Below are 12,560 nucleotides of genomic sequence, written 5' to 3' on the forward strand. Positions count from 1 at the left end.
CTGAAGTAGCATAATCATTGCACGCTCAAGAGTATTGGCTCTCACAGAAAAGGAACAAAATAAATGTCTTGCATGTGTAATGGCAGTGTACGTGAGAGCAGATTCCTGTTTATGTTGGGAGTTTTTTCCGAGTGTAAAAGTGGGGATGTGCAGTGCACCGTTTATGCATACGTGTTAGGTGCACAGGTTGTGTGAGGGGCGCTGTCTGTGCGTACGAATACGGTGTTGCGCCTTCATGTGTATAGTTTGGCTGTGCTGAGGTTCAGCACCTGTGCATCTGGACAGCTCCCTGACCACTGAAGCTGAGAGATAGGGGGAGCTGGCTTCGCCTACCGGAAGTGACGTCACGATACCGCGTAAACAGTTGCTCCGCGAGCCCTGGTAACCGGGCACCGCCGCCGAAGCAACAGAGACAACAGCAGAGCCTCGGGGCAGAGGCAGCGAGAGGGCATCGGCTCGCAGCTCGGGCGGCACCAGACCCCCTCCCACAGCCCAGGGGGAGCATGGGAAGCGCTCTGCAGCAGCCCCGGCGCCCGTACCGCCCCCATCCCCGAGGAGCAAAGCCCTGACCGCGGTCTCCCCACCCACCCCACTCCCACCCCCTGCACAGAAACTCGCTGTGCCCCTAGCTGCAGAGGCTGAAGATGGCGACGGGCATGAACTGGCACCACTACTACACCGGCGGGGGCAGCGTGCCCGGCAGGTTCACTTCGGCCCCTGGCACCCCCCAGCAGCACCAGCCGGTGGGTGGGCTGGAGTACAGCGCAGAGCTTCACCTGAAGATGAGCAAGAAGATCGCACAGCTCACCAAGGTACAGGCGGGCAGGGGCACCGGGGTCAACCATGTGCTGAGGCACTGCGAGGGTAGCTAAGGGGCATATATCCAGGGGTTACAAGAAGATGTCGACAGATGCCATGTGGGCAGCAGAGACATATTTGGCAATAGGGGGAGGGCGCAGCTGAGACGGGGAAGGGGAGCCAGGGGTACGGCTGTGCTGTAGCACCCATCAGTTAAAGAAAGAAGCTATGCAGGCAGGAGAAGCAGCAGCGACACTGTGAAGGAATGAGAACACCAGAGGCACGTGGGGCATCTCTTGGCTTATATTATTGCCATTCATAACCAGCGGAAATGTAACTGTTTGAAATAGTCACAGATGCTGAGGTATTTTACAGAATAGCACGAGTTGTAACAAACACTTTCTGTTGCTTTAGGAGAGAGAAGTTGCACACATAACATTGCATTGTCGTCTATTTGTTGCTGTTTGATTCACTGCACTCTAGTAAAGGGAATTTGCCATGCATCTTTGGGCACGAGTTCATGAGGAGAATTTGGCCGTTTGGACTTTGCTGCCCACGTGCTCGCGTGTGTGTGTCTGTGTGCACGCGCTTATTTTAATTACATCACTTCTCTAAAGGGTGTTTCCAAAGGCTTGTACTGTACAATCAGATCATCACCTTTCAGAAAACGTTTTTAGAATACGAATGCTCATTTCTGTAAATGTATTCGTCTCTAATACGTTTGTGTGTGGGCGCTTCAAACAGTTAAATGATCATTCCTGTCGAATATTCTCTGAGAGACAATTGAATAGAAACCCTTTGAACAGAAAGTGTAGAATAGCCAATGAGGATCTTTACAGCCCTGCGATTGTCAGGTTATCTTAGTCAAGCTTCACAGGACAGCAGCCAGCCTGCACAAGAATGTAGATGGGGCATCCCTTGTGAATTGTGTAATATCTAGTGACAAGGAATTTAAAGTCTTGGGTCCTTTATGCGACGAAACTCACGTGAATGAGCTCTAACAAATCTTACCTAAGTGAGAATTTCTAGAAATCGTTCTTTTTTAATTATACATGTATGTAAAAATGTAATTTGTACTTATTACTGTCTCTTTTATGGTTTTTCTTTGTGAATAAGCCGAATAAAGAAGTTTATATATATATAAGTGAGAATGCAGAAACACCTAGCCAGTGTAAAAAGGTGACCATCACTAAATGTGTCCTTAGGATTGATATCAGATGGTTGCAAAGGTGTCAAGACATTCTAGGGGTCTCTAGTGTAATCTCTGGTGATGAGACCCCCCCCTTGCATACATCCATTTGATGATCCTCAAAAGAAACCATTGGTACAAAGAACTAAAGTACATCAACCACAGGGTGGTACCCGATGCACCAAGTATGAGGTTGAAGGGAAGTGATGTAATGTTACTTGCAATGCAGGGCATTGTCCTGGGATGCTCTGACTCAGGAATGATTATAATGGGTATTCCCGTTATTGCACCCATGCAATAAACCTCCCGGGACCAATTTTCAAGATTGCACGGTACATCACCCTATAGTTGTACCAGTGGAGTGGTTTTGGTTTACAGTCCTTATCGGCCACTTTTGGGCTGCTGTTTTATATGCATCTCAAAAGAAGACCCCCAAGGAGCAGTGTGTGCGTATTTGCAAAGAAAAATACACATCATTGCAGTTTCTATAGCATTCATTTAATCGTATTTGCCAAAGGGTGATAACTCTCTCAAAATGCAGTGATCATCATACCTGCACCTGGGCCACCAGGAAAGGTTTCTGAAGTATTCACTCTGTTCCACTCTTCTTTGGTGTTAGTCTGGTCGCATGCTTTTTCATATTCGAGGGATAGAGCTGGCCGCGGTTGGTCCCTGCATATAATAAATGTAATATCCGATATCATTCTCGACTTCCTCTCGATGAGCTTGTAAAATCAGGGTATGTCAGCTCGGACCAATGACTGCCAGAAACGTCAACTGCTGACGTTCTAAGGTATGTGGGGTAGGCATTTACTCTGTAATTGTTTGATCAATCAGCGTTGAGTGTTTCTTAAGTATGTTGTGTTCTTACACTTTTTAAGATGAGAGACTTTACGTTGATTTTATAGTTTTGTAAAATTTCTTTCCACAGAACATTGCCTTCTTGGTGTGACCCCGGGGAGTCCCTGATTAGTAGATTGAGTTAAGCATCCAGGGAGCATGCATATTTAAACTATCTTTCCATGTCTGTTTAATAATCCATGAAAAAAGTCTTAAGCACAAATGAATGTGTAGCAGAGCTGGCATGCTGATCACAGTAACAGCGCGCTGTGCTGCTTTTGTCCCACGTACAGACCGTGCTTTTGTGCTGTGCCCTGCTGTGGTTAGACAGGGCATTCCAGTGAGTGCCCCAAGGATCCAGCTCTTTATTGGGCATGATTGAAAGGCATTTAAACAGCCTTCCTCATGCGTGAGCACCAGCAGGTCTGCCCCAGGTGGGCGGGCAGGACTTTATTTGCTAGTGTAATGGTCTCCTCAGAGATGAGCATTGCTGTGTAAGCCTGTAGAATATTGATTGTGTTCCAGGGACAGGGGAATCCTTTAATTGTTTCCTTTTCCTCCTCAGCCATTTCCCAAATGGCCATTTTACAGATAACGACCTGCTCAGCGAAGATGACATTGTAACAATATCTGAAATTGTTTGATCTCCGGCATTTGGGAGATTGAAATGCGCAGATAATACCTATTTTGTGTCTAGGGGGCGGGACTCAGTAGTGCTTACTGTCACTAGGGGTTGGTAGAGAGCCACAGCAGTTATCCATCTCATATTACTCTGCCTCTTCCTTATTGGTTGGCTTTTGATCACTGCTTTGCCTTTTTAATTTTCTATAGATTTTACATTCCCATATGTTTTCATTTTGCTTTCAGCTGAATTATTTCAAGTGCAGAAAGACGAGAAACAACTGGAGGCCAAATGAACACATTGCGAACTATATTGGCAACGCTCGTCCATATCCCTTTTCGTATTATATTTTCTTCCTCTTCAGAGCTTACATATAATGATCTAATAGGGATTCTGGAAGCATCTACTCCTGTTTTCATTTTACACCTCACATCCTACTTTATTGCTGTGTAAATGTTAGCCAAAGTACTGTTGAATGTGGAAACAAGAACCCATTGTCCTAGTTCCAGCACCACTAATTGATCATTGCCTTGTCACGAGCACATTTCTTCATGTATATTGTCTGCAAAACTGAGAGTGCTTAGAACTGCAGGCATTAAACGCTATCTGAATGAGTAAACATGATCTGTCTGAGCACAGCTTCGATCTTTATAAGCTGTTGAGACAGATTGGTTAGTAGTGAAATGTGCATGGATCAAAAAATAGGCCCAACCTGAATCTTCTGTGGTCACTATTGCTTATGTTCTGTGTACAGCATATTTTCCTGCTTTTTGTAAGCTTGCATTGGCTATTACAAGAAACAGCAGCGGCCGACATGGTTGCCGGGGGGGGGGGGGTTCGCTTGTGGGGAGGGGGGCTGCGCTGGGGTCGTGCATATGTTATTTTTAAAACATAAAAAAGAAATAATAATAAACTTACTGTTGCGCCAGGTTACGCGTCTCGGCTGCTGCTCTTCTCCGCCTCAGGAGAAAGCACAGCCAGGCCCCACAGACCAATCACAACGCTGCAATGGGCACCCAGGCTCCCCCGACCAATCACAATGCTGCAATGCAGCGTTGTGATTGTTTTTTGAGTGGCCCCGTTGGACGCTCAACCAGGGAATGGGAGCCTGGGCATGTTCTCCATGCAGGCTGTAATGCAATTTGCATGGAGAATGGGGAAACTGCGCATGACTGGTTTGGGGGCCCGAGAGGGCCGACCAATCAGTCATTGCGCACTTAGAAGTGGGCAAACCACTCCTGCCCTCTCCCAGACCAGAGCAGCCCGCCTGCCCGCAAAGCAGAAGGAAGCATAAAAGGATAATAAACAAAAGTTATTGTCATTTCATGCTTCCTATTAGCACTGATTTAAAGCAGTGGGGCGACGCTCCTATGCCATAGCGAAGTAGCCGCCACTGATAGAAACGACTGAATGAAATATGAAATTACTTTTATTTTGTAGTGTTTCTTTATATGTTTTCAGCCAGACCCCGCTGCAACTTCCCTTCTAGTAAATACAACTGAGTAAATACATATATTTGATGTAGGAGTGGGGAGGCACAACATTTGTTTTCTCATACTATAGGCCACGCTGTCAATCGCTGGATGAGAGATTGCCACACAGATTAAAGAGTTTCTCAAGTCTACTGTTTACACTGACAGCAACGACTTTGAAGCGTAGCTGAGTAGTTTGATAAACCACCTGTCTCCGAGGTTGTCCTGTCATTATAAAAACACATCTTGAAACGAATGTTATTTGATGTATGGATTCTGTCAGCGTACAAAGAGACAAGCATGATTTATCAAAGGGCTTTCTTCATCTGATGCCTTTGGTGGGCACCTTTGAAAAATATGGCCTGCGGCACAAATACAAGAATTTTGTATTCAGAGATTCTGTAATATGTTTACGATTGAAGACCTACTGTCGTGAAACTTCTCCAGTGCGGTATAGCACGAACACAGCGGAAGGCAGAGAGGCGACGTGAAACATAAATTAAAGCTGAAGTTTTAGGAGTCTTGTTGGTGGGGAAATAGGGGCAAATCCAGAGATGGGGCGACCCCATAATAGCTCAAAAAAATGGTATTCGCACATCTGAGTTTAGACCCACCGTGTTGGGTTTCAGTGACCTAAAACCAGGCAGTAGCACCACAGACTCACATTTTAGGCTGTTTCCCTACTGTTGTTTGGCTTTGCTCTTTATTTTTTATTTTATTTTATTTAATGCATTTTTATGCATTTTTATAAAGCGCAGACTTTACCCGAAGGTGTCAGAGCACTGTACAACAGAACCAGTTACGTTACATGAGAGAACTGTTAAAGGAATGGAACAAATAAAAATAGCATGCCATAGAATCAAAGCGAGGCAGGCAAAAGGCACACAATCTCAAGCACAGCAAGCACAGACTGTACAAGCAAAAATATGAATATATATGACAAATTTTACAAAGACTAAAGAACTTCCTGGCGAAAGATAGCAGGCCATAGAATCAAAACAGCGCAGGCAAAAAGAACACAATATCAAACGCAGCAAGCACAGAAAGCACAAACAAAAATATAAATATATATGACAAATTTACAATGACTAAACAACTTCCTGGCGGGGTCTGAGAAGGAGGGAATTAGTTCTGAAAGTGCCTTTCGAATAATCTTATTACATTTCTCTGGTTGATGGTCTGAACTGGTTGTGTAATTTGAATGAGGTTAAGCAGCCCCTGGCTGCTGATACGTATTGCTGTACGTTTGTGTTCCCCTCTGTACACATTGTTGCTGTGCGAGGCAATGCCTCTGATGTATGGTATTTTAGATGACAGTTGTCTCTGTGTTATTGATCAAGCCCATGGCTTAGAGATATTGGCGGCCTGCTGGGGTTCATTCAACTTAGTGTTCCCCTATGTATACAGATGTTTACTGACCCCCAGCAGCCACTCTGACATATGCTATTTGTGATGACAGTCGTCTACTTGGTATTGGTTAAGCCTGCGGGTAAAAGGAGTTTAATTTTGGTTGATTTATACAATGTTCGATACAATTTACAGCTATTAGCCAGCTGTAGCGTTTTCTTTTATTTAGCTGTGTTTCCCATATTGTCCACCAGAAAAAAGCACACATGATTGTTTTACTTGGGTGTGTTGTTTGTAAATTAGACCTTTCTGTGACAGTTTGTATGGCACAATGTCGACCCCAGGAATGCCGACCTGTGCCTATATTGTCAGTATAATAATGACTATATTGAATATTGTCAAGGTGAGTGTAGACTGACTACTATTAATGCCAATATAGCAATATTTTGATATTATGGCCTTGTTATAATCATAGATCGATACCGACCTCAATGTTGTGAGTTTCAGTCTCCTGGTTTCATTGACGAACGGGTCCAGTAGCGTAAACACTTCTTGTCAGCGAAAAGTCATCTGATCTGCATTTTTTGACTTACCGGACTGCTGCCAGTGGTTTCGTCATGCGTTGTAGTTGAGTTCTGAATTTACTGACCATTGGCGGTTGATATAATCCAGCGAATAGTTGTTATAAGTGGCTTCTAAGTGGTGCACTCTAGCGCAGGTCCGGCTTTAGCCCTGGTGGCACCCGGTGCGACAATAGTTTTTGGCACCACCACCCCAATGAACTCCTCCTCGGATTCTCTCACTACCACCGGGCGAAAGTTCCCCTCATCGCTCCAATCATAAATTATGGCTAAACACAGCACCCAGGTCAGCGCCCCCCTCCACTGGTCAGCGCCCAGTGCAGCCACCCCTGTCACACTGCCCTAAAGCCAGCCCTGCTCTAGCGCTTTTCTAGTCACAACATTGTCTTCTGCTACTCTTTTAACATAAGCTTAACAACCATATTGTAGTTCTAGATCCATTGCACACATTCTTCAATGCTCATTTTACTTCCTGGCAACTTTGAAGCAACATTGGGATAATGAAAGACCAGCTGCGTGAAACTTGACTCTTTAAATTCCTGGGTTGTTCAGGCGCCATTTGTGACGTTCAGTTTTTGGAGTGGCTCACAATACTTTTAGTTCTACTAGTACAGCTAAGTCCTAGTCCCTGGGGAAGTACTGCACTTTAGAGAGAGCGCGTGGTATTGTGCGTCATCCAGTGCAGGTTATAGGATCACTGGTGGAAGTTTACAAAAGCAGAAGTGGAGAGTCTATATCACACTTATGATTAGACATAAGTTTCCTTTAGAGGTGTCAAAAAATGAAGTTTCAAGAATATACATATATTACATTGTTTCAACTGCTATTCAGTGAGAGGAGGGATCACAGTCCATTCACTGCAGGTCTCAATATTTTTTTTAATTATTATTTTTTTTTAGAGTTTTTATATAGCGCGAACTAGACTCGGGGCATAGGGTATCAGAGCACTCCCCAACAGATCCCTCTACTTCTCTCTCTCTCCAACCACGCCAGCTCTGCACCACAATTATACACACAATCTCAGACTGGACAACCCAGTGCAATAACCATCTAAGCAGACTATATCATATAAAATACCATAAAGGGGCCTGCAGAGCTGTTCAAAGCTTCCAGCATGCTGAAAACCATAAAACTGCATGTCTGTCTCCCGCATTCATCATCCAACACACTGCTATGCTCTGCGCCCCGTAACACGATAACCACACTTCGGTGGTCTTCATGCACAACATGGAAACACTTCCCACTTGCCAAGATGACATGGACACGCCAGTTTTCCTCACCTACGTTTTCAAATAACCTGATTGTAACTTTGTCTACTAACTGGGGTGCGTCTCCGGACCTCCCTCTGGGTTTATGCAAAATCAATAAAAATCTGTTTAAAAAAAAATGCCAACACTTCCCACATAGGATCAAAACTAAATCAACATCCTTCCAACCACACATCCTACACGTTCAGCACTACTCATGTAGGCTTGCTGTTCAGCGCCCTGACATAGGGATACTAAGCGCTGTGTAAATGATGCAGTACAATCAAATATTTCTAGTTTACATTGCACATCTTAACTTCGTTCTGTTGTTAGTATCCCTGCACCTGAAGGCACCTGTAGCTACCCAGCAGTGCTAAACCACTCAACCTTTAAAGAAATACATGTGTCATTGTTGCCAAAGCTTAAATTGAACTACCCTGGAGTCATTAGGCCCGCTTTGTAGGTTGGCAGCTACGAGCTCAGCGTTTACATACATCACTTTCCAGTTTCTAGCAGTGCATTGACGTCTGTGCGCTATGGTTTATGGACAGCCTGGGAGCGTGATGCGTTCTGACAGCGCAGCATAGCTGCTCTCTCTGCTGTGAATAGTGTAACCATGGCTCCCAGTGTAGGTGCCCTGATTTCAGCCACATGGTGCCCGGGGAAGATGAGATTCCACAACAGAGCGCGAGAGCGGGCATTCGTGCCAGCCAAGACGCGGCGCACGGCCTAAAAGTAATGGCTGCAAGTTGGCCAGATTTGTGTGCCCCCCTCAGCCGTTCAGTTCAAGCCGCGTGACACTAACAGGCTACACCGTAATTCAAAAATAACAAGTAAAATGGAGGAAGAACCAGGGGATAATGTAGGCACCCAGGCCTCCCCTTGAATTGCAAAGCCTGCCTGTGGTCTTACAAATTCCACTTATTGAACATTATGCGCGGAATGTAGGGGATTGACAGAGGAGTCTTTGTTGTCTGTAGTTTTGTATTTCTTAAGTGGTCCAGGTAAGCGGAAATGGGAGTTCGTTTTTTTGCAGCTGTCAACACAACACATGGCACTGGCAAGCCCTGATTCAAGAATGTGCGATATTCAAGTCAAGGCTTGTTTTCAGAAAACAATGAAACCCACCGTGGACTTATAATATGTGAGAGAGAGTTATCCATATTCTGTGTTTACAGTAAGATTTTAACCTTTTAAATTGCGCAGTCCGATTTGTTTTTTTACTCAATTCATACTTTAACTTCCTGTTTTCTTATTTATAATCAGGAATATTGTAAATATCGCACATTTTGGTCCCCTCTCTCTCTATTTCACTGCACTTATAATACAGTATTTTAACGTATCAACCTTGGTGGGGAGGCCCTTACTTGGTCCTTGTAAAAGAAACGTAGTATATTGAAGCTCCTTACCCTATATCGTTATATGACCACCTCTATTGTCAGAATAAGTAAATCATTTGATAGATTGTTATACTTTCGAGTATAGATTGTTATATTTTCGAGTAAAAAGTTAATTTAAAGCCAAAGTTCACTATTTGATATTTAACTATTTTACAGTGTTGCATCAGTTGCGTTTATGTAGCGCTTAATAATCGTGATGAAGTGTTAATGCCCATTTGCGGCCAGGTAGCACACTACTCTCTAGGAATGCTATGGCAAGTATTATGTTACTTTATGGGTAGCGTATTGAAGCCGTGCATGAGAGCCAAAGTCTGTGCTCTTTTCGTGTTTTGCTGCAGTGCCTATGCAATATTATATTTATAATAAACTTCATTTTAAATAAAAAGAGAACACCTTCAATAATGCACAATCCTACGTATAAGGCTGGTAGAATCGAGTCCCAAATGTGGAGGGACAAAATACCACATTAACTGGATATATATATGTGGTATTTTGTATTTATATATATCCAAATTCCTCGTCCCATGCACACGTCCCATGAATCAGGAAAAAGACGAAGCGGACCCAGATTGCTGGTGCTGTTATTTTTTTTTTGCTCGGTGCCCTGCACCAACCACCATTACGCGTTTCGGCCTCCCAAAAGCCTTGATCACATGACATGCTTGATCATTGTTTACTTCTATTTAAAGTGACAGTGCTATTAACAGATGACTAAACTAATAGTAGACATAGAAGAGTCTGTTAAAACATCAGCACTAATACCTGCATATTACATTCGGTTAACCAATGGTAATTTCATTTGAAACAGTTTGATAAAATATCAATATATATGCATCTATAAAAGAAAAATATTTAAATAGGTGCAAAATCTGTTAAAAACTTGTAAATGCAAGACGAGAAAAAATAGTAAAATACGGGGTAAAAATGCATACTAAAAAGTTCTTCAAATAAAAACCTTTTGTAAGAAAATATTCCCATCTGTACTAAAAAGTCTCTACTGGTTGATCATGCTGGGTGTTGGGTTGATTACGCCTAAGTGGGCCTTTTCAACCCACGATGTCTGATCATCATAAAAGTGCAAGTGCTAGTAATATATAGTGCTACCAAAAGGTATGAATGTGCAAAAATACAAGTGATAAATAGATAATGATAAAAACAAATGCAGAGGTAGCGGTTTAAAAATATGTACAAGTTTGTTCAAAACTAAGACACTAAAGACAAGTATGAAAATCCTCACTAGAATTAAGACATTGAGGTGTTTTGCTATCTAATTCCAGTATATGCCTTGTCTCAAGTTGTCTAAGGAGAGCCTCTCGGTCACCCCCTCGTCTCAAAGGGGGGACTGTGTCCACCACAAAATACTTGAAGACACTAACATCTTTCTCATGGTGCTCTCCAAAATGCCTGGTAACAGGATACAACTGATCACCATTATTGATTGCCCTTATGTGCTGGAGTATCCTCTTGTGCACCTGCAGCTTCGTTCTACCTACGTACCGCAGGCCACATGGACACTCCAGCACATGAATTGCAAACTCAGTTTTACATGTTAGTTTTTTGTTAATGCTTGTGGGCTCATTTTTAAATGGTCTGTCATATTCTGTTTTGTTAATCCCGTACTTACAGGCCTTGCAAGTTGCACATTTACGGAAACCCATGCTAGCATCCAACCACAAACTGTTAGTTCTTATCTCTGGCCTGCTCCTGTCCAGAGAATTACTCATGGACCTTGCCTTCCTGAATGTTATATTGGGCGATTGCGTGAGATTTATATATATATATATATATATCCGTTTCACTTCCTCCGATGGGACCGGGACACATAGACTGCGGTGCAATGCAGGGTCAGAGGGTTCCCTGCCAATAACAATCCGTTTCACCAAACGCTCCAAGAGTAGCGTAACTGCACTCTAGTCCAGCATTAATCACCCCTCCATTAGACCAGACGATCGTAGTTCATAATTTTCCAATTTATTTCCAGCATGACAAACAGTGCATGGAACCAACCCAACGCGTTTCACCGCTCTACAAACTCCTTTAAATTAAATATATATATATATATATATCTCATGCAGAACATCCAGTACAAAGCGCTCTCAGGTCATAAAATCCAGAAATATCCCAATTTAGGGAAACGGGGATTTATTGAACATCATAAATCCTCTGTGACGAGTTTCAACCTAAAGAGGTCTTGACCTCTTTAGGTAAACCTGACATGAATAAAAGCAACCCCTGACATGTGTTTCACTTTCATTAGAGCTCTTCAGAGAGGTATAGCCTTGTCTAGACACAAGGGAGTACCCAGTATAAGTCAAAACAAAACCCTTTCAGGCATAGAGTGATGCATAAATTATGCAAAAAAAGAAGCAGAGAACTCTGGGTAGTTCTCAATTTTAGGTGGAAAGCAGCTCCAATTTAGAGCACTCTCAACACCAGCGACCCTCTAAATTTGCTCACCTGAAATGTCTGCTTTTCTATCAAAGTCTTTAAGCGTACGATTAGCACAGTGCCATCCACGCCGAGACAGAAAGGGACAAAGTATTTTACCATTTCCACAGCAAAGTCTTTAAGCTGTAAAATGGCCAAAGCTTTTTACCACTCCAGGCACAGTATTACAGCTTTGGATTGGTAAAATACCATCCAAGCCAACCTGAAATGACAGCCAGCCCTGGATGGATCTTTGTGAACTCGCTTGCCTCGCCTACACTGGGGACCCCATGACCCTTTGGCGCCACAACATAGTACCCAATAAGCTTGACGTATTAAGCTGTTTGGACAGCCAGATGTATCTCTGCTGTGCTGGGGTTGAGAGTTGGGTATGCTCTTTTACTGTTATATTTGAGCTTCCCAACACATACACATGGCACCAAACATGGGGCCGGCCCGCCAGTCTGCCCTTCCTGATGGACGGTGAGCCACCTTCTCAGCCCACTCCACTCCCTCCCTCCCCCATTATGAATAGAATATAATTCCTAACTTGGAATGTCCGGGGCATGGGCACGGCCAAGAGACATCACACTGTCCATCAATACATCAGGAGGCAGGGAGACTCACATAGCCTTCT

General features: G+C 43.6%; 1 protein-coding gene across 4 annotated transcripts in view; it reads left to right on the forward strand.

Annotated features, from left to right (window-relative positions):
- Positions 1-408: 408 nt before the first annotated feature.
- Positions 409-12,560, forward strand: part of FAM184A (family with sequence similarity 184 member A) — a 499,679-nt gene continuing 487,527 nt past the window's right edge. For all 4 annotated transcript variants that reach the window (XM_086926730.1, XM_086926731.1, XM_086926733.1 and 1 more), the window contains exon 1: positions 409-812. In XM_086926730.1, coding sequence (XP_086782856.1) covers positions 645-812 — 168 coding nt within the window. In that variant the 5' untranslated portion in view covers positions 409-644. The remainder of the gene's footprint in view (positions 813-12,560) is intronic.

This window comes from Lissotriton vulgaris, chromosome 6 (genome assembly GCF_964263255.1).
Source record: "Lissotriton vulgaris chromosome 6, aLisVul1.2, whole genome shotgun sequence".
NCBI classification, from domain to species: domain Eukaryota; kingdom Metazoa; phylum Chordata; class Amphibia; order Caudata; family Salamandridae; genus Lissotriton; species Lissotriton vulgaris.